General features: G+C 44.6%; 1 protein-coding gene across 18 annotated transcripts in view; it reads left to right on the forward strand.

Annotated features, from left to right (window-relative positions):
- Positions 1 to 22,431, forward strand: part of LOC122565203 (receptor-type tyrosine-protein phosphatase S-like) — a 479,330-nt gene that overhangs the window by 178,677 nt on the left and 278,222 nt on the right. For all 18 annotated transcript variants that reach the window (XM_087976126.1, XM_087976133.1, XM_087976129.1 and 15 more), the window contains exons 3-4: positions 15,446 to 15,591; positions 17,226 to 17,367. In XM_087976126.1, coding sequence (XP_087832252.1) covers positions 15,446 to 15,591; positions 17,226 to 17,367 — 288 coding nt within the window. The remainder of the gene's footprint in view (positions 1 to 15,445; positions 15,592 to 17,225; positions 17,368 to 22,431) is intronic.

Here is a 22,431-nt window from a genome sequence, read left to right on the forward strand (position 1 = left end):
ACACCCCTGATGTCAATGGGTGATTGTCAGCCGTCTCAGCCTTTGTTGTAGCTGTAGAATGGACCTGACTGAACATGTGCCCAAACATCTCTTATCTTAACTCCCTCTTCGCATGAAAGGGTTCTCACAGAAAGTCTATACCTGATATGTGAACTGGAATTATTTCTTCATAAACGCGACCGCGATGGCTCTAGAATCGTTCGAACAGACGTACCGCCTGAGGGGGGGGGGGGGGTCACAATACCAAATATGAGCTTTGCCTGCCTCACAAACTGTGCAGTGTTATAAAAAGCGTCGTGCAGTGTTTACACATGGAAGTGACAGGCAGAGAGAATAAAATCTGTCATCCATGGGAAGTATTTTAACTAAAGTCACTCGCAATCCTATCATTCCAATGTAAAGCGGAAAAGAAGGAATAAAAACATAAGTAAGATTTACTCAGCAGGACTCGTTCCTGACTAAATCGCCTTTTGTAGGTTTGTTTGCAATTCTCTCACTGATCACTCATGGGTTGGTATTGCCTAGGATACATATTTCTCCTTGATTTCTTCTTAATCTGCCCGTCAGGTTGCAAGGGTTCCTCTGGCTTGCTATATAGGATTCAGCAGCATTTGTACATTATTAGGTGTCGCTGACTCAGCACCCCATTCAACCTCTGGCTATACTCCACAGTACACGCAAGCTTCAGATAAAAACAAAAGGATTTCAGAGCATCCCATAAGCGCTTTTGCTAGCCTTTCACATCGTTTTCTTAATTAAAAAGAAAGTGAAAGGTGAGTGTATTTGTATAACCCCTTTCACCATCCCAGGGTGCCTCCGAATACTTTTGCAATCGATGAAATACTTCTGAAATTAAATTGCTGTTGTAATATCAGCAATCAAATGGCTGATTTATGCACAGCCAGCTCCCACAAGCAACAATGCTAATGATGGCCAGATAATTATTTTTAGTGGAACGGGATGTACAATAGCCTGTCGCCATGGGAATAACTGCACGTCACTTCTTCAATACTGTGTCATGTGATCTTTTCTGCCCATCTGAAAGGGCAGAACAGGGCCCCACTTCAACATTTTCTCTGAAAGACAGTACATCCCAGAGTGTGGCCCTCCCCTCAGCACCACAACAAAGTGTAATCCTAGACTTCCTATGTGTTACACATAATTTGTAAACGTAGCCCCAAGTCGATAATCAGTGCTGTCACAGTTCCTGCTTTTGAATGGATGCAACTTGGCAAACTTCAGGTTGTATACATCTCTGTTGTCCCAGTAATAGAACTGGACATGTTTTCAAGTTTCAAGACAATGCATATTCCAGTTTAAGCCCATTGAAGGGATCAATAGAAAGTCTTGTGGACGTCATTGAAATGAAGGTCTGTGAAATATTTATATCCTGTCTCTAAATGTCATTTAATAAATATTGCATTATATATCATTATTTTCTTTCGATTTATAATTTATTAAAGCTCTTGCGTATACTGTGCACTTCCTGAATAGGTTACTTGCCCACACAGCTTTGTTATAAACACCCCATTATTAAAAAGCACTGTGCGTACTGACCCACCATGAATTACACAGGAGATCAGTGGAGTGGTAGCAGAGTGCTACTGTTAATGTCAAGAGATGTGTTCAATTCCCACCATTGCTGCTGGGGTGAATTTAAATGCCATTCATTAATATAACCAGAATAAAATGTTAGTCTCGTTAATAATAACCATGAAACTACCAGCATGTCATAAAACTGCATCTGGTTCTTTGACTCCAGCCAGAGGAGGAAATGTGCTATCCTTACGCAGCGTGGACTCTGTGTGACTGCAAAGGTCGGTGCTTAAATGCCTCAGCAAGCAACTCAGTTCAAGTGCATTAAGGAATGGACAACAAAAGCTGACCTTACCAGCAATGCTCCCATCCCAAACATGAATGAAAAATTCTGCTGTGCAGTATATTAAACAGAGTATTTCTGCTCAGCTGTCGCAGAGGAAGTCAGTGCCACTGATGTTCTCAGTGTGCACCTCGAACTGGGAGCCAGTGCTGACTCCACATGCTCATGCATGGTGCCACTGATGGCTAAAACAACGGATTTCCTGGGATCCCACGAGTGTCCCACCTGCCTGTTCTGCGCCCCACCCACCCTCCGTGGTTCCCACCTGCCCCAACACTTCACTGCCTCGTTCCCATTCACGCCTTGTTCCAGGGACAGTGAACAGCACGCCGCTGAGTGGGAAGGAACGCAGTGAGAGAAATGGACAAGTGTTGCGAATGAGGAAACAAGCAAATGGCGATACATGATTTGTAGTCATTTCAAACATTTGAGAAAGACTAACTTTGCTGCTATGTTCTTTGATACAGCCACCTTGTTGCTGCATCACTGGCAGAGATCTCACAGTCCCTGCAACTGCATTGGTGCTGTACATCACTGGCAGAGATCTCACAGTCCCTGCGACTGCATCGGTGCTGTACTTCACTGGCAGAGACATCACAGTCCCTGCGACTGCATTGGTGCTGTACATCACTGGCAGAGATCTCACAGTCCCTGTGACTGCATTGGTGCTGTACATTATTGACAAAGACATCACAGACCCTGCGACTGCATTGGTGCTGTACATCACTGGCAGAGACATCACAGACCCTGCGACTGCATTGGTACTGTACATTACTGACAGAGATCTCACAGTCCCTGTGACTGCATTGGTGCTGTACATTATTGACAGAGACATCACAGACCCTGCGACTGCATTGGTGCTGTACATCACTGGCAGAGACATCACAGACCCTGCGACTGCATTGGTGCTGTACATTACTGACAGACATCACAGTCCCTGCGACTGCATTGGTGCTGTACATCACTGGCAGAGACATCACAGACCCTGCGACTGCATTGGTGCTGTACATTACTGGCAGAGATCTCACAGTCCCTGCGACTGCATTGGTGCTGTACATTACTGACAGAGACATCACAGTCCCTGCGACTTCATTGGTGCTATACATCACTGGCAGAGATCTCACAGTCCCTGTGACTGCATTGGTGCTGTACATTATTGACAGAGACAACACAGACCCTGCGACTGCATTGGTGCTATACATCACTGGCAGAGATCTCTCAGTCCCTGCGACTGCATTGGTGCTGTACATCACTGTCAGAGACATCACAGACCTTGCGACTGCATTGATGCTGTACATCACTGGCAGAGATCTGACAGGCCCTGCGACTGCATTGGTGCTGTACATCACTGTCAGAGACATCACAGACTTTGCGACTGCATTGATGCTGTACATCACTGGCAGAGATCTGACAGGCCCTGCAACTGCATTGGTACTGTACATCACTGGCAGAGACATCACAGTCCTTGCGACTGCATTGGTGCTGTACATCACTGGCAGAGATCTCACAGACCCTGCGACTGCATCGGTGCTGTACATCACTGGCAGAGATCTCTCAGTCCCTGCGACTGCATTGGTGCTGTACATCACTGTCAGAGACATCACAGACCTTGCGACTGCATTGATGCTGTACATCACTGGCAGAGATCTGACAGGCCCTGCGACTGCATTGGTGCTGTACATCACTGTCAGAGACATCACAGACTTTGCGACTGCATTGATGCTGTACATCACTGGCAGAGATCTGACAGGCCCTGCAACTGCATTGGTGCTGTATATCACTGGCAGAGACATAACAGGCCCTGCAACCGCATTGGTGCTGTACATAACTGACAGAGACATCACAGTCCCTGCGATTGCATTGGTGCTGTACATTACTGGCAGAGATCTCACAGGCCTTGCGACTGCATTAGTGCTGTACATTACTGACAGAGACATCACAGTCCCTGCGACTGCATTGGTGCTGTACATCACTGGCAGAGACATCACAGACCCTGCGACTGCATTGGTGCTGTACATCACTGGCAGAGATCTCACAGTCCTTGCGACTGCATTAGTGCTGTACATTACTGACAGAGACATCACAGGCCCTGCAACCGCATTGGTGCTGTACATCACTGACAGAGATTTCACAGTCCCTGCAACTGCATTGGTGCTGTACATCACTGGCAGAGATCTCACAGTCCCTGTGACTGCATTGGTGCTGTACATCACTGGCAGAGACATAACTGGCCCTGCAACCGCATTGGTGCTGTACATAACTGACAGAGACATCACAGTCCCTGCGACTGCATTGCTGCTCTACATTACTGGCAGAGATCTCACAGACCCTGCGACTGCATTGGTGCTGTACATTACTGACAGAGACATCACAGACCCTGCGACTGCATTGGTGCTGTACATCACTGGCAGAGATCTCACAGTCCTTGCGACCGCATTGGTGCTGTACATTACTGACAGAGACATCACAGGCCCTGCAACCGCATTGGTGCTGTACATCACTGACAGAGACATCACAGTCCCTGCGATTGCATTGGTGCTGTACATCACTGGCAGAGATCTCACAGTCCTTGCGACTGCATTGGTGCTGTACATCACTGGCAGAGACATAACAGGCCCTGCAACCGCATTGGTGCTGTACATAACTGACAGAGACATCATAGTCCTTGCGACTGCATTGCTGCTGTACATTACTGGCAGAGATCTCACAGGCCTTGCGACTGCATTGGTGCTGTACATTACTGACAGAGACATCACAGTCCCTGCGACTGCATTGGTGCTGTACATCACTGGCAGAGACATCACAGACCCTGCGACTGCATTGGTGCTGTACATCACTGGCAGAGATCTCACAGTCCTTGCGACTGCATTGGTGCTCTACATTACTGACAGAGACATCACAGGCCCTGCAACCGCATTGGTGCTGTACATCACTGGCAGAGATCTCACAGTCCCTGCAACTGCATTGGTGCTGTACATCACTGGCAGAGATCTCACAGTCCCTGTGACTGCATTGGTGCTGTACATCACTGGCAGAGACATAACTGGCCCTGCAACCGCATTGGTGCTGTACATAACTGACAGAGACATCACAGTCCCTGCGACTGCATTGCTGCTGTACATTACCGGCAGAGATCTCACAGGCCTTGCGACTGCATTGGTGCTGTACATTACTGACAGAGACATCACAGTCCCTGCGACTGCATTGGTGCTGTACATCACTGGCAGAGACATCACAGACCCTGCGACTGCATTGGTGCTGTACATCACTGGCAGAGATCTCACAGGCCTTGCGACTGCATTGGTGCTGTACATTACTGACAGAGACATCACAGTCCCTGCGACTGCATTGGTGCTGTACATCACTGGCAGAGACATCACAGACCCTGCGACTGCATTGGTGCTGTACATCACTGGCAGAGATCTCACAGTCCTTGCGACTGCATTGGTGCTGTACATTACTGACAGAGACATCACAGGCCCTGCAACCGCATTGGTGCTGTACATCACTGGCAGAGATCTCACAGTCCCTGCAACTGCATTGGTGCTGTACATCACTGGCAGAGATCTCACAGTCCCTGTGACTGCATTGGTGCTGTACATCACTGGCAGAGACATAACTGGCCCTGCAACCGCATTGGTGCTGTACATAACTGACAGAGACATCACAGTCCCTGCGACTGCATTGCTGCTCTACATTACTGGCAGAGATCTCACAGACCCTGCGACTGCATTGGTGCTGTACATTACTGACAGAGACATCACAGACCCTGCGACTGCATTGGTGCTGTACATCACTGGCAGAGATCTCACAGTCCTTGCGACTGCATTGGTGCTGTACATCAGTGGCAGAGATCTCACAGTCCCTGTGACTGCATTGGTGCTGTACATCACTGGCAGAGACATAACAGGCCCTGCAACCGCATTGGTGCTGTACATAACTGACAGAGACATCATAGTCCCTGCGACTGCATTGCTGCTGTACATTACTGGCAGAGATCTCACAAGCCTTGCGACTGCATTGGTGCTGTACATTACTGACAGAGACATCACAGTCCTTGCGACTGCATTGGTGCTATACATCACTGGCAGAGATCTCACAGTCCCTGTGACTGCATTGGTGCTGTACATCACTGGCAGAGACATCACAGACCCTGCGACTGCATTGTTGCTGTACATCACTGGCAGAGATCTCACAGTCCCTGCGACTGCATTGGTGCTGTACATTACTGACAGAGACATCACAGGTTATGCGACTGCATTGGTGCTGTACATTACTGACAGAGACATCACAGTCTCTGCGACTGCATTGGTGCTGTACATCACTGGCAGAGATCTCACAGTCCCTGCAACTGCATTGGTGCTGTACATCACTGGCAGAGATCTCACAGACCTTGCGACTGCATTGGTGCTATACATCACTGGCAGAGATCTCACAGTCCCTGCGGCTGCATTGGTGCTGTACATTACTGGCAGAGATCTCACAGTCCCTGCGACTGCATTGGTGCTGTACATTATTGACAGAGACATCACAGATCCTGCAACTGCATTGGTGCTGTACATCTCTGGCAGAGATCTCACAGTCCCTGCGACTGCATTGGTGCTGTACATTACTGACAGGGACATCACAGACCTTGTGACTGCATTGATGCTGTACATCACTGGCAGAGATCTGACAGGCCCTGCGACTGCATTGGTGCTGTACATCACTGGCAGAGATCTCACAGTCCCTGCAACTGCATTGGTACTGTACATTACTGACAGAGACATCACAGGCCCTGCGACTGCATTGGTGCTGTACATCACTGGCAGAGATCTCACAGTCCCTGCAACCGCATTGGTGCTGTACATTACTGACAGTGACATCACATGCCCTGTGACTGCATTGGTGCTGTACATCACTGACAGAGATCTCACAGGCCCTGTGACTGCATTGGTGCTGTACATCACTGGCAGAGACATCACAAGTTCTGTGACTGCATTGGTGCTGTACATTACTGGCAGAGGTCTCACAGGCCATACAACTGCATTGGTGCTCTGTGTATCCCTTGCAGCTGGGGTGGTCACAAACAGAGCCTGTAATAAAATGTACATAATTCAAATGCTTCCTGTTGTTGTTCGACATTTTTATTTCACAAAAAAAGAAACAAATGTATCCAATTAGAATATCTATATTGTAGATGTAAATTTTCCAGTTCGAATATCCTTGAGTCAAGATAGTTGTTGGCTCTTAATTGAATTGTGAATTAATTTACGTAGCATCAAAGAGACTTTGTAGCTTTAATGGAACATATTTCTATTGTTCTGGATGTAGGTTTGCTTATTGAGCTGGAAGGTTCATTTCCAGACGTTTCATCATCATGCTAGGTAGCATCTTCAGTGGGCCTCCGGGCGAAGCACTATTGATAGTTCCTTTTTTTTATTTATATGTTTGGGTTTCTTTGGGTTGGTGATGTCATTTCCTGTTCTATTTCTATTTCTATTGTTTAGAATGAGAATAACACATTGTGTTTTAAATGGCATAATGACTCTGACCTCATAAATCAGGGCATTATCTGATTAGAGTGAGGATCAGGACAGTATTTTTTTAACAAATTTCCATTTCTTCTTGTGCTGTGGACAATGCTGAATTTGTTGCCCCTCTCTCTTCCCCATGAGGAGGTGATAGTAGTCATTCTTCCAGAACTGCTGAGGGCCTTTTTCTCTCAATCATTTTAGGTTGTGATTTCTCGCATTTTCATTCACTGCTGATGAGGGAACAGTGAACGTGTGCTTAGTTCAAAATTGTTTTGTATTTTGGAGGAGAATTTTTAAGCGAGAGTGCTCCCCAGCTGGCAGAAGTCGTAAAGGAGAGAGGTGCTGTTGAGATTGTTTCAGTAGGATGTGAGCAAACACCTTTTATATTTTATTGGAACTACACTGTACCAATGACATGTGGGTGCCAATGAAATGATCCCTTCAGAACACTCGAGCATTCACAGTGATCAATGCACACTGTTGATAGATTGTAAGATGTCGGACAGTAAGTCTCTAGTTGTGGAGTGTTCTGTCTTTGTATTGATAAAATTGTCCAGTAAATCTACTGGTTAATAGTGACCCCCCAGAATAGTAACGGCAAGGGAATCAGCAATGATAATGTCAGGGAGATGTCTCAGACCAGGTGGACGTGAACTGGTACCATTTTGATAGAGAATCCAGATCCTGGCTTATACTGCTTCAGCATTGAAGGAAGTGTGAATGGAGCTGAACATTGCAGCATTATCAGTGAACAGTTCTACTTGTTACTTTGTGACAGAGGAAAGGTAATTGATGAAGCTGTTCTGCCTTTTGGCTATCTGCACATTTTGTTGCAATTGCAAAGCAATCTTAAACCGAAGGAAGAAAATCAATCATTTTGTGCTGGGGTTCTGCTGATCCGGAGTCAGAAATTTACCTCAGGATTTCAGACCAGGCGAACTGGGTTTGCCCAATGACGCCACTTCCCCCAAGTTGAGTGAGTTAAATTTAATTTGGCAACTAAAGATTACCTGGTGAAACTATGGCACAAAGTGTGTTAAAAATAACCAGTGATAGGACACAATTGCTGCAGTCTTCTCTGCTGACAGACTGGACTCCTGAAAATTACAACAATCTCATCTTGAGTGAAGTTTGAAACTACTAACGATGGAGACAGGCTGTGTATTTGTGTTAGCCTCAGGTCAGGACTTTAACAGCTGATATAGAATGACCAAGTTCTGTTTAAAATTTAACATTCTGACTTGATCATACAGCTAGACCATTAAGAGGTGTTTGACAAGAAACACACAAATGCACACAGTTGACTTCTGGAAGCCTGGAACATTCTTGCTCCAGAAAGTTGTTGAGGCTAAGTCAATGAAAAGTTTCAAGATGGAGCTTGCTCAAATACCACGTACACAAAGCAGGTAAAAGAAATTAACATAGACAATCCATTTGGGAAGGAACGGTGGCTCAGTGGGAAGCTCTGCTGGCTCACAGCACTAGTGACCCGGGTTCAATTCCACTCTAGGCTGGCTGTCTGTGTGGAGTTTGTACATTCTCCCTGTGTCTGCATGGGTTTCCCCTGAGGACTCTGGTTTCCTCCCACAGCCCAACAATGTGAAGGTTAGGTGGAATGGCCATGCTAACTTGCTAAATTTCCAGGGATGGGCAGGTTAGGTAGGTTGGCCATGATAAATTGCCCAGTATGTCAAGGGATGTGCAGTTTGGGTGGATTAGCCATGGGAAATGCAGGGTTACAGGGATGGGGTTGCTATGGACTTGATGGACCAAACGACCTGCGTCCACACTACAGGGATTCTATGATTTAAAAGATGCAGCAGGCTTGAAGCTCTTCCTCTTAGTTTGATGCTCAAGAAACCATGAGGACGCAAACAAAGGAAAAGTCCTGCTGTCTTTCTAACTGATGGTGATCTGTGATACTTTTTGCTTCCCATGATGCTCCCTCTCTTTCTGGATAAGAAACTGATGTTCCCTAAAGTCTAGGAGATGTAGGGGGAAATACCATACCAGCTACCTTGTTAGAATAGAATTGATAGGCAGAAGGGCCTTTCTTCTCTATATTTTCTTAATATTTTAAAATGAGAATTAAGGTTGCAGCACAGGGTTCAGCATAGTTCAGAATCTTTCCATAAAGTGTAATTTCTGTACAATTGTATCACCTGGTTATCCTGCTTATTTTAAATGGTTTCTTGCTGCATGCATCACAATAGCGAAAAGGTTTCGTAACCAATGAGGTATTAGCAGAAATGTGGTTGGCGCAGTGAGCATGGAGTTGCATTCTGACACCAAGGCACACTTTGTTATTCCAAATTTGTTGAAACTATTTTTAATCAATCAGGCACACTATGACAACATAGGAAAGGTGTTGTGAAACTTAAAAGGGTTCAGAAAAGATTTAACAAGATGTTGCCAGGGTTGAAGGGTTTGAGCCATAGGAAGAGCCTGAATAGACTGGGGTTATTTTCTCTAGAGCATCGGAGACTGAGGGGTGACTTTATAGATGTTTATAAAATCATGAGGGGCATGGATAGGGAGAATAGACAAGACCTTTTTTTCCCAGGGTAGGGGAGTCCAAAACTAAAGATCATAGTTTAGGGTGAGAGGGGAAAGATATAAAAGGGACCTCAGGAACACCTTTTCACACACAGGGTGTATGGAATGAGTTGCCAGAGCAAGTGGTGGAGGGTGGTACAGTTGCAACATTTAAAAGGCATCTGGATGGGTATATGAATAGGAAGGATTTGGTGGGATATGGGCCGAGTGCTGGCAAATGGGACTAGATTAATTTAGCATATCTGGCCGACATGTACGAGTTGGACCGAAGGGTCTGTTTCTGTGCTGTATATCTCTTCGACTCTATATCCATGTCAGGCGGGACTTGAAACTGACTCTTCTGGGAGTCTCTTTTTTAGGGTGAATCGAGTCAAAGAGTTTGGCGCTGGAAAAGCGCAGCACATCAGGCTGCATTCGCAGAGCAAGAGAGTCAATGTTTCAGGCTTAAACCCTTCATCAGGAAGCTCGAAAAGTTGACTCTCCTGCTTCTCGAATGCTGCCTGACCTGCTGTGCTTTTCCAGCACTAACCTTTTTGACTCTGACTCTCCAGCACTTGCAGTCTTCACTCTCTCTTCGGGTTGAGCAGCTTCCAGTTAAGGCAGTCCTGTGTTGTTTCACTCAGGACACTCCTTGCACATTCGCAATGAGACAATTATTCATTATTCTGTAAGACCGAGGCAATGAGCCAACCACATTCATCATTCTTTCAGGCTCATCAGGGGAGCCAAGACTTGTTTCCACAATGTGGAGCCAATAAAGCCTTGGATTAGTGACCATTCAAGATGGCTGGCTGACTGGACTGGCATTTAATGGAGGCATACAATCTGCTACCTGTGATTCATGGCCAAATCACTGCAGTTTATTGTCGGGAATAGACTGGCAGCTCTACCTGCAAAGGGGTGTTGTGTGGCTTCACTGAGAATGAGCTGTCATATCTATTGACAAAGAAACTCCTTTGGGGGACAGGCTGTTCATTGTCTCTTTGTAAATGTGAATGAAGAAAGGTTAATCCAATTCAATGAGAAGCCGCCTTCTGACGGTTTGGAAATGGGAAAATCTCCATTGGAAAACAAGTTGCCATTGTTTCACCTTCAGTGAGAGAACAGGAAGGAAAGAGTTTCTTCATCCAGCTGAAGGTAGCAATCTGTCACCCTGAACAGCCCCCGTTGGAAGAGAGTGTGTCACATCTAACTGAAATGTGGTGGGCTCCACTTTCTCTGTATCCCAACCGACACAGCCCCACTGTTACTGAGTCTCCTGAAAACTGTGCTTCGCCTTGCCATTCCACATGTGCTATACAATCACACCAAGTGTCAGGTGTTCACAGTGGCTCAGTTGGTAACACTCTTACCTCTTATCCAGAAGATTATTGGTTCAAATCCAGTGACTTTGCCAGATGCCTAGGCTGTGATTTCAGTGCAGTGCACAGGCAGCATTTCTCTGTCAGACATACCACCTGTCAGATGATATTAAACCATGGCCTCGCCTTTCCTGTTAGGTAGATATGAAGGATCCTCTGGCACATATTAAACAAAGAACCAGGTGAGTTCTCCCTTGAGATATGGTGCAAAATAAATACCTCGCTCAAACCAAATATTAACCAATTTCACCCTGCTCTTTCTTTGTGCAGTAATGCCTGTCATCTTTCTACTTTACAACCTAACTTCAAAATAATTGCACTGACTGTGAAATGCTCTCTTGAGTTGGAAATGGTGTAAAATGAATGGAAGTCCTTTTTCTGCATGGCGCATCTTTACCAGGGCAGGGTCTCCAGGCAGCAGTCAGGAGCTAGAGCATTTAACAGTGAGGACAACAGCCCCACTCCCTACCTAAGGTGGGAGAAGTGACAAAGGCCCTTGCTGAAGTTGGATGATAGATTCTTATAAATAAATAAGTAATGGCCAAGCACTCTGGATTTCACTGAGATTCGGAATCATCTGGGTTTGCTTAATCACTTGTAAATCACGGGGAGGTGGTGGCCCAGCAGTATTATCGCTAAATCTGGTAATGTTCTGGGGACTTGGTTTAAAACCCTGCCGTGGTGGAATTTGAATTAGGATGACCATGAATCCATTGGTGGAAAAGCCTATCTGGTTCATTCCTGTCCTTTAGGGAAGGAATCTGCCATGCTTACTTGGTCTGGCCAACACGTGAATTGAGACAGATGGCAACGTGGCGCTTAATTGGGGGATTAGGGATGGGCAATAAATACTTACTTAGCCAGTGATGCTCAGATTCTGTGAACAATTTTTTAAAAATTGACAGGTTATGCAGTAGCAACAATAACAACTATAAAGAGGTGACTGCTTATGAGTATACATGTCCAAGTACATTGTTTTACCCCATCCAGAGTGCACTTCCTATTCTGTGAGACTTCATCAGTGTTGTGCGGAACAAGGTTAGAATCTGAGTGCGGTTTGGGGAAGAATGTCAGATCTGCTGGTTTTTATTTTAGGAGAAGCAGCCCGAGGCTCCCAATAATTCTTCAAGTTCCATTGATTTCTCTGGAATACTTGTTGTTTAAATTGCGAACTTTCAACAAAATCTGCCGGAAAGCTGAATAAATCTTATCAGATGCCTCTCTGACAGCACGGGGCAGTCAGACATTGAGAACAGGCGTGTGGGAAGTACCCCTTCCTTTACTTTAAATGAAAGCAAAGTACTGCAGATGCAAGCAACCTGAACCAAACACAGAGGATGCTGCAGAAACTCAGCGGGTCTGGCAGCTAGTGTGGAGAGAGAAAAACAGAGTTAATATTTCAAGTACGGTAATGGCTTGTCATAGAAAATCTACAGCGTGGAAGTAGGCTATTCGGCTCATCGAATACGCACCAACCCACTGAAAAACATTCCACCCAGACCCACCTCCCCAGCATTTCCCATAGCTAATCCACTTAGCCTACACATCATTGGACTGTGGGAGGAAACCCACACAGACACAGAGAGAACATGCAAATGTCACACAGATAGTAGCCCAAGCATAGAATTGAACCTGGGTCCCTGCTACTGTGAGGTAGCAGTGTTACCTACTGAGCTACTGTACCACCCTTCAGAGCTTCCTCAGAACTGCCTGGGTCAACCTCCACTTTACCTTCGAGCAGAGACTGCATGATAACTTTCTGGCTCTGATCAAATGACTGAAATACTCTCATCTTCCTTTCAAAATATCATTTTTTAGAGTTCTTCTTGCTCTTGTGATTGCAAGCACGTCTCCATTTGTCTTATGGTTAGGATACAGAGCACATGTCCGAGCACCCACATTTCAGAGCTCTATTGTCTTCCACAGATCTTTCACTTATTGTTCACATTTCTGAGGCAGACTGGAAAATGAATAGAATGTAGCATACTAAACTATTCTTTTGCCTTGTTACAAGCTTGTTAACATATTCATCTTCACAAATTAACTTCTGGCCATCTGTATCCTCCTGTCAGCTTCTCTATTACCAGTGCCATCTTCTGTTGTCATTTGTCCGAAATAGGCAAACATGGCAAGATCCCCTTTAACCTTCACCCTGATTCCAATGCATTCTTTCAAACAATCATACACATTAGTGCACAGATTTGTTCGATTCATGATGGGTCTACCAGTAAAAGTGACCATGATGCAAAAATAGATAGTTGAAGGACTAAGCTATTTGAATGTTTAAAATTTACTGCTGTAAAAGGGTTTGGCAAAATCAACAGGTTTTTTTTAACCATTGAAGGAAACAAGCTTTTTTTTTACACAGAGAATGGTTCATGTGTGGAATTAACTTCCAGAGGAATTGGTGGATGTGGGTACAGTTGCAGTGTTTAAAAGACATTTGGATATGTACATGAATAAGAAATATTTGAAGGGATATGGGCCAAGCAGGTGGGACTAATTTAGTTTGGGATTATGGGTCGGCATGGACTGGTTGGACCAAATGTAAAAACAATGACTGCAGATGCTGGAAACCAGATTCTGGATCAGTGGTGCTGGAAGAGCACAGCAGTTCAGGCAGCATCCAACGAGCAGCGAAATCGACGTCGATTTCGCTGCTCGTTGGATGCTGCCTGAACTGGTTAGACCAAAGGGTCATTTTCCGTGCTGTATAACTCTATGAATCAGGGGAGAGCTGCAGATGCTCCTGATTCTTTCTGTTACCCTTGGTTCAGGAATTGTTTACCAGTTTCTGATCGGCAGGAATGATAGGGGAAGTGTGTTTGTAAGGGTTCCAATCGTCTACAGGCAACTGAATGGCAGATATTGGGTCAGATCTTAGCATGACAATTGGAGAATTCAAATGCAGTGGATTTGTTTGTAAAATTCAAATGTCGAAGACCTTTTCTAACCCTTGTTGGTGGTTGATTTTATATGGATAATGTTTATGAGAGATTGATACACATGCTTTATTTCAACCTTAATGAAATCCAAAGAAAAAGATCACAGTGAGAAAGTAAATTCCAGTGGACTCTCAAGAATTCATATCAATTCACTAAGATTAACTATTTTCATTACTTTATGAATTGTATACATTTACACTGAAACTGAATCATTAACATTTCCAGGATTATACTTTGGTTTGGAAATTTTAGGAATTGATCCCTGAGAAACTAGGGGAAGGCTATTTTGCTTCCAGAGGTAGTAAGGGGGCTGATGAGAAGGGCATTTAATTACGTGTGGTGGTAGCATATCCAACTCTCCACTTTTCCATTTCTACCATTATTAGGTTCTAGGCAGAAAGGCACATGCATGGTCAGCCTTTCCACCCCTGCACCAGCTGAAGTTCTTAAGTGGCCAACTAAGAACGACTTAAAGGTGTCCCACTGCCACTGGGATAAACCCCCACTCCTTTGTGTCCCCAGTCCTCTGTGATCCAGCAGTTCTGGGTTGCTCTTCTGCCAGCAGCCACAGCTTTTCCCAGGGCGCTGTTGAGTGGATGAGTTGCTGACCTCTGATTGGGGTCTTGATTGCAGGGGCAGACTTGCCGGTGGCTTCAACACTGCCTGATTGGTGAATAATTCACGGGGTCTTCATTGGAAGAGACAACGTGGAACTGTAGCTGGCTTTCCAGCTGGCAGGAGAGATCGCCCAACACTTTAATATGATTCTACCCAAGAAATGAGCTTTACATGTGATATATGAATAATTATGGTATTTTTACCAAGTAATGATCTTTACATGCAATACATGAATAATGATGGTATTTTTAGACCAAAAATCAAACTGTGATGTCAATGTTTGCATGAGTATATATGGTGACAAAATCCAGAGTAAAATGTTAGTATCTACAGCAGTGACCAGCTGCTTCTCAAAAATGTTGGGGTTGTGCTTGGAATCTAATATGTGATGTGCAGAAGCCCCCTGGGGTCATGTTTTAGGAGTCCCTTCTTTATTATGGTAGGAACTCCCCCCATTAATTTTGCTGTATGAGAAGCATTGGTGTAAACTCACTTTTTTTTTGGACCAATTCCTTTTGATGGAATTGATTCTTCCAGGTGCCGATAACGTTCCCCTTTCTTTCCCTGCAGCTCCTCCAAGGTTCATGAAAGTTCCCAGTGACCAGATTGGCGTTTCAGGAGGAGTGGCGTCATTTGTCTGTCAGGCGACTGGATCCCCCAAGCCTCGAGTTACATGGAACAAAAAAGGAAAGCGAGTGAGCTCCCAGCGATTTGAGGTATAATTTCTGTTCTGTTTTAGTGGTTGATTCCTGGCACTCTGGGTGTGAAGCAATGAATAATGACGGCAGGATGTAATTGAAGGCCAAGAATATAATCTTTCAGCTCAAATACCAAGTTTCAAATCCACCTAATTAGGCAGCCTACTGATGGTTGTGTTAATTATATTGTTAGGGTATTGTTTGAATTATCTAGACCACTTGTAAAGAGAGACTACTGGGACACTGAGGTAGTCGATGGAAGACGCAGAAATGTAATGCTGCATTCTGTAAATAAACCTATTATCAAGAAGCAGTTTTGCATCTATATCCAATTATCAATACCTTCTGTTGTTGATCACGTGCTGAAGATAACTAACCTGAGGTCGAGACACCAGCATTTGATATTAAGGACAGAATCTCAACAGCATTAACTACTAAATTCATATAGCCCCTTTAACATAATGTGTGCTTCATAGGACACTGGAGAACTGTAATCAAGGCATGACACCCAGTCACAAAAGAATTATTTGGCAGATGATCAAGCATCTTGTCAACAAGGTAGGTTTTAAGGAATTCATTTGAGGAGCAAAACTCAGTCGAGAGGTGGGAGGGAATTCCAGATCTTGGACCTAAGCACCTGAAAGTCAGGCGACCAATGGTGTTTTCATTGCTATCAGTAAACTCCGCTCATCCTGCAAAAGAATATTCAGACATTGGTTTACCTCTAGTTCCTTAACGTAGAAGAAAATTTAAAGGATGCATAATCCTTCACCATGTTCTGTCCCAACCCAAGAACATAGATCCAAACATATTCCCTGTCTCTTTGAAACCTGATAATTTTTTACATTCTCATACCAGATCTTCTCAATATTAGACCATGGCTTCACCAGTGGGAAGGTATCAGAGGGGTGGTGAGTGCCTGAAATGCGCTGCCAGAGGAGGTAGTGGAAGCGTACACAATAGCAGCATTCAAGAAGCACCTGGACGAATACATGAATAGGAAGAAATAGAGGGCTATGGATCCTGTCAGTGAAGACAGTTTTAGTATGGAAGGGCAAAATGTGTCAGGGCAGGCTTGGAGGGCTGAAGGGCCTGTTCCTGTGCTGTGTTGTTCTTTGTTTGTTCTAAGAGTCTCTGGGATGGCTCCCATGGCAACAGCGGACTTAACTTGCTATTAATGAGGTGCCTATTATTAGAATTGCGGAGGAGATTTGTTTTGGCTGGTTTCCACAGAAGTGAAAAAGATTTGTGGAAAGAAAAACACCAAAATGTGCTTTGAGAGTGAAAGGAATGTGGAGCTTTATTGTTCTGTTGCCCTGTGTCACCGAGGTGTTGATGAATCTCAGTATTTTAGTTTGACAGTAATATTAGTTTTGGGTTCTGTTTGGTCTAAGGCTTGACTTCTAGTCTTTCTCTTCCAGAGATTATAACTAAATATAGTCCTAACTTTAATGTGGATCAAAACTGCACTTTCATAGTGCACATAATCTTGAAGCCATCTTAGGTGCTTCAGACTCCATGCAGTAATCCATTTTCAATAAATGTGAGAACTAAGATCCCACAGGAAACCAGGTGTAGCCAATGAGGACAGAGTGCTAGGTTATTGGCCTCTTTCTCTTCTGTAATTTCTGTGACCTCTTTAACTTGTTTAGGTAATTGAGTTTGATGATGGTGCTGGAGCGGTCTTGAGGATACAGCCCTTGAGGACTCCCCGGGATGAAGCTGTCTATGAGTGCCAAGCAACCAACACGCTTGACGATGTAACTGTGACGGCTAAACTCACCGTACTACGAGGTAAGGATTGTTTCTGTACCTCATATTAATTCATTACTATCAGCAATGTCAATTGTCAGCAAAATATTAAACGGTAGGTGGCTAAGATAAACCCAAACTGTTTATGTTAGGATCTAAAACCGTGAATTATATACTTAAATTACTATGTGTTTGTTAATATTAATCATGTTTGCTATAATGCTCATTGTGTTAATCCTAATTGCATTTATAATATTTATAAACAAGTGGATACTTTTGGGGAAATTGGGAATAAAATGATTATTTCAAGGTCAGCTTGCTATGTTGCTTAAACTTTTGGGACTGTGAAGTTTGGGTTCACTCTGATCTGATCGACTAACCTGTCCATTACCATCCTTGACACATTTCAAAGTGAGTACCAGATTGAGCAAGAGACAGGAGTCATTAACTGAGACATAAAGCTGCATAAAATGGGATCAGGCAAACAGTTGGACACCACAGCGGGGTCCTCCTTCCTTTCACTCAAAGCAGCAAGTTGAATATGAGAATGTCTGCTGATGGTGCATTGTTAATAGCGTCCTACCCGAGCTCAGAATATCTCATTGCCACTGTGATGAATGAAGTGGTAAGGGGTGGTCAGGGGGAAGGGGTGTGCACACACAGCTATTTGACAGCTCAAAGTCCACACCAGCAGCCTGATGATTTGTGAGCACGTTGCGATCTCATATCAGTGTATAGCAGCAACAGGAAATGAACATTCAGCCCCACTGTTCACTGTGCTGTATCACAACTCTACTATCTATTCTGTTCCATATCTCTTATTACCTGAATCTAAAGAAGTTCTTCACCAACCTCAGTCGTATAATTTCAATTGATTATGTTTGCATTTTTACAGCAACAATAGTATCTTCATGCCCTCAGCCTTTTGCCGAACTGCGAACACAAACTGGAATCAAAGTTGATGTTGATAGTGGGCCGAATGTATGTAGGAGGAGAAAGTGAGGACTGCAGATGCTGGAGATCAGAGTCGAGGGTGTGGTGCTGGAAAAACACAGCTGGTCAGGCAGCATCCGGGGAGCAGGAGGACCGAGTTTCAAGCATAAGTCCTTCCTGACGAAGGGCTTGTGCTTGAAATGTCGATTCTCCTGCTCCTCAGAAGTTGCCTGACCAGCTGTTTTTCCAGCATCACACTCTTCGACTGTGTGTAGTGATTGAAGCAAGGTTGGTCTGGTGGATCTTACTGTGTATGAGATCCCTGATTGAGGTTGTTAACCTGGGCCAATCAGGGAGCCCTGGCTGACAGACATAAACAAGAGTCTCAAAGAGTCTCCTCACTCTAGGGGTTGGCTCTGAGCTGGCTGGTCAGAGCCCATATATTGTGCACATGTAAATAAAGGGAGACTTATTTCACTGCAGGAGATGATCATACCTCGTTGATATTGCAAGTTACATGTAGAGAACTGGGGATTTGGGGGATTTACTGTAAGAAATTACAATGCATTTTTTTAATAAAGATATAATTTGACATTTCACATATTGGTAATGTGGAATAGAAGCATACGGACCTTCATTATCATGTGATGTACTGGCAACACTTTACAGGTGCGTTTTGTTTTTACCCCATTCTGCCAGATTTCAAAGCACTTTGAACTCTGCTGCAAAAATTCCCAATTTATGGCATCTTGAGATCATTCTGAAACCCAATCCATTAAGAAAGGGTTACTAACACGGAATATTCCAATTTCTGGTGGGCAGTAAACACCCCAGGCTGATTGGCATCTCGCTGGCCATGACTCTTACACATTTCAGAAGTGTGGTCAAGCTTCATGTCCATCACTGCACTTACATCCTGACACCAGCAGATAGGGGTCAGTGAGCATCTGATTTAATCAATGCACTCTTGCTTTGTTTAGTGGAACAGGCCTTGGACATCCTGGAGGGTTTTGTTTCTGTTTAATATTCTCTGTCTGTGACTGAAGAGCTTTTGCATACATGTGTAGCCATTGTGATATTGAATTACTGACTAATTCATAGGGATATAAGGGAAAGTAGCATTGCGAATGTGTTGTTGGGCCTTTAATTCAGAGGCTTGGTTTAACGATTATGAGACATTGGTTCATGCCCCACCATGATATCCAGGGAATTTAAATTCAACTAATTAAATATATTTGGAATAAACAGCTCATATCAATAATTTGCCCATGAAATCGGCGTTAAAAATCCATCTAGTTCACTATTTCCCCTTTGGGAAAGAAAGCTATTGCACTAATCTGGTCTATCATAGACTCATTGATGTCTCCAGCACAGAAAAAGGCCCTTCAGCCCATTGAGTCTGTACTAGTCATAAACAACTGGCAGCAGGGTGGCTCAGTGGTTAGCACTGCTGCCTCACAGCACCAAGGACCTGGGTTTGATTCCAGTTTTGAGTGACTGTGCAATTCTCCCCGTGTCTGCATGTCTTTCTTCTGGGTCCTCTGGTTTCCTCCCACAGTCCAAAGATGTGCAGGTTAGCTCGATTGGCTATGATAAATTGCCCCATAGTGACCAGGGATGTATAAGTTATGTGGGTTAGCCGTGGGGATTGTTGGGTTACAGGGATGGGGAGTGTCATGGGTCTGGGTGGGATGCCCTTTGGAGGATTGGTGTGAGCTCGATGGGCTAAATAGCCTACTTCCATACTGTAAGGATTCCATGATGATTCTCACCGGCTAACTATTCTAATCCCATTTTCCAGCACTTGCCCCCATAGCCTTTTATGCCTTGGCACTGCACATCTAAGTATATAGAACATAGAACATAGAAGAATACAGCGCAGTACAGGCCCTTCGGCCCTCGATGTTGCGCCGATCCAAGCCCACCTAACCTACACTAGCCCACTATCCTCCATATGCCTATCCAATGCCCACTTAAATGCCCATAATGAGGGAGAGTCCACCACTGCTACTGGCAGGGCATTCCATGAACTCACGACTCGCTGAGTAAAGAACCTACCCCTAACATCTGTCCTATACCTACCCCCCCTTAATTTAAAGCTATGCCCCCTTGTAATAGCTGACTCCATACATGGAAAAAGATTCTCACTGTCAACCCTATCTAAACCCCTAATCATCTTGTACACCTCTATCAAGTCACCCCTAAACCTTCTTTTCTCCAATGAAAACAGCCCCAAGTGCCTCAGCCTTTCCTCATACGATCTTCCTACCATATCAGGCAACATCCTGGTAAACCTCCTCTGCACCCGTTCCAGTGCCTCCACATCCTTCCTATAGTATGGCGACCAAAACTGCACACAATACTCCAGATGCGGCCGCACCAGAGTCTTATACAACTGCAACATGACCTCAGTACTCCGGAACTCAATTCCTCTACCAATAAAAGCCAGTACGCCATATGCCTTCTTCACTGCACTATTTACCTGGGTGGCAACTTTCAAAGATTTGTGTACATGGACACCAAGATCCCTCTGCTCATCCACACTACCAAGTATCCGACCATTAGCCCAGTACCCCATCTTTTTATTACTCTTACCAAAGTGAATCACCTCACACTTAGCTACATTGAACTCCATTTGCCACCTTTCTGCCCAGTTCTGCAGCTTATCTATATCCCGCTGTAACCTGCAATATCCTTCCTCACTGTCTACAACTCCTCCGACTTTCGTATCATCTGCAAACTTGCTCACCCAACCTTCTAACCCCTCCTCCAGGTCATTTATAAAAATGACAAACAGCAATGGTCCCAAAACAGATCCTTGCGGAACACCGCTAGTGACGGCACTCCAAGATGAACCTTTGCCATCAACTACTACCCTCTGTCTTCTTCCAGCCAGCCAACTCCTAATCCAAACCTCCAACTCACCCTCAATGCCATACCTCCGTATTTTTTGCAGTAGTCTACCATGGGGAACCTTAATAAACGCCTTACTAAAATCCATATACACCACATCTACAGCTTTCCCCTCGTCCACCTCCTTAGTCACCTTCTCAAAGAATTCAATAAGGTTTGTGAGGCACGACCTGCCCTTCACAAAACCATGCTGACTATCCTTGATCACATTATTCCTATCCAAATGTTCATAAATCCTATCCCTTACAATTCTCTCTAAGATTTTGCCCACAACAGAAGTGAGACTCACCGGCCTATAGTTACTAGGGTTATCCCTACTCCCCTTCTTGAACAAGGGAACCACATTTGCTAGCCTCCAATCTTCTGGCACTACTCCTGTAGACAACGAGGACATAAAAATCAAGGCCAATGGCTCTGCAATCTCCTCCCTTGCTTCCCAGAGAATCCTAGGATAAATGCCATCAGGCCCAGGGGACTTATCTATTTTCACCCTTTCCAGAATTTCCAACACCTCTTCTCTACATACCTCAAAGCCATCCATTCTACTTAATTGTGACTCAGTACTCGCATTGACAACAATGTCCTGTTCCTGATTGAATACGGACAAAAAGTATTCATTCAGTGTCTCCCCAATCTCTTCAGCCTCCACACGCAACTTCCCACTACTATCCTTGACTGGACCTATTCCTACCCTAGTCATTCTTTTATTCCTGACATACCTATAGAAAGCCTTAGGGCTTTCCCTAATCCTACCAACTAAGGACCTTTCATGTACCCTCCTTGCTGCTCTTAGCTCTCTCTTCAGGTCCTTCCTGGCTACCTTATAACTCTCAATCGCCCCAATTGAACCTTCACGCCTCATCTTTACATAGGCCCCCCTCTTCCATTTAACAAGGGATTCCAATTCCTTATTAAACCACGGCTCCCTCACATGACCCTTTCCTCCCTGCCTGACGGGTACATACTTATCAAGGACACTCAATAGTTGCTCCTTGAACAAGGTCCACATATCAATTACGCCCTTGCCTTGAAGCTTACTTTTCCAAGCCACACATCCTAAGTCATGCCTCACCGCATCATAATTTCCCTGCCCCCAGCTATAAATCTTGCCCTGTAGTGCACGCTTATCCCTCTCCATCACTAGAGTAAAAGTCACCGAATTGTGGTCACTGTCCCCAAAGTGCTCATCTACCTCTAATTCTAACACCTGGCCTGGTTCATTACCCAGAACCAAATCCAGTATGGCCTTACCTCTTGTTG

This window comes from Chiloscyllium plagiosum, unplaced genomic scaffold, assembly GCF_037043375.1.
Source record: "Chiloscyllium plagiosum isolate Xiang-an unplaced genomic scaffold, Cpla_swu_hap1 HiC_scaffold_28, whole genome shotgun sequence".
Taxonomy (NCBI): Eukaryota; Metazoa; Chordata; class Chondrichthyes; order Orectolobiformes; family Hemiscylliidae; genus Chiloscyllium; species Chiloscyllium plagiosum.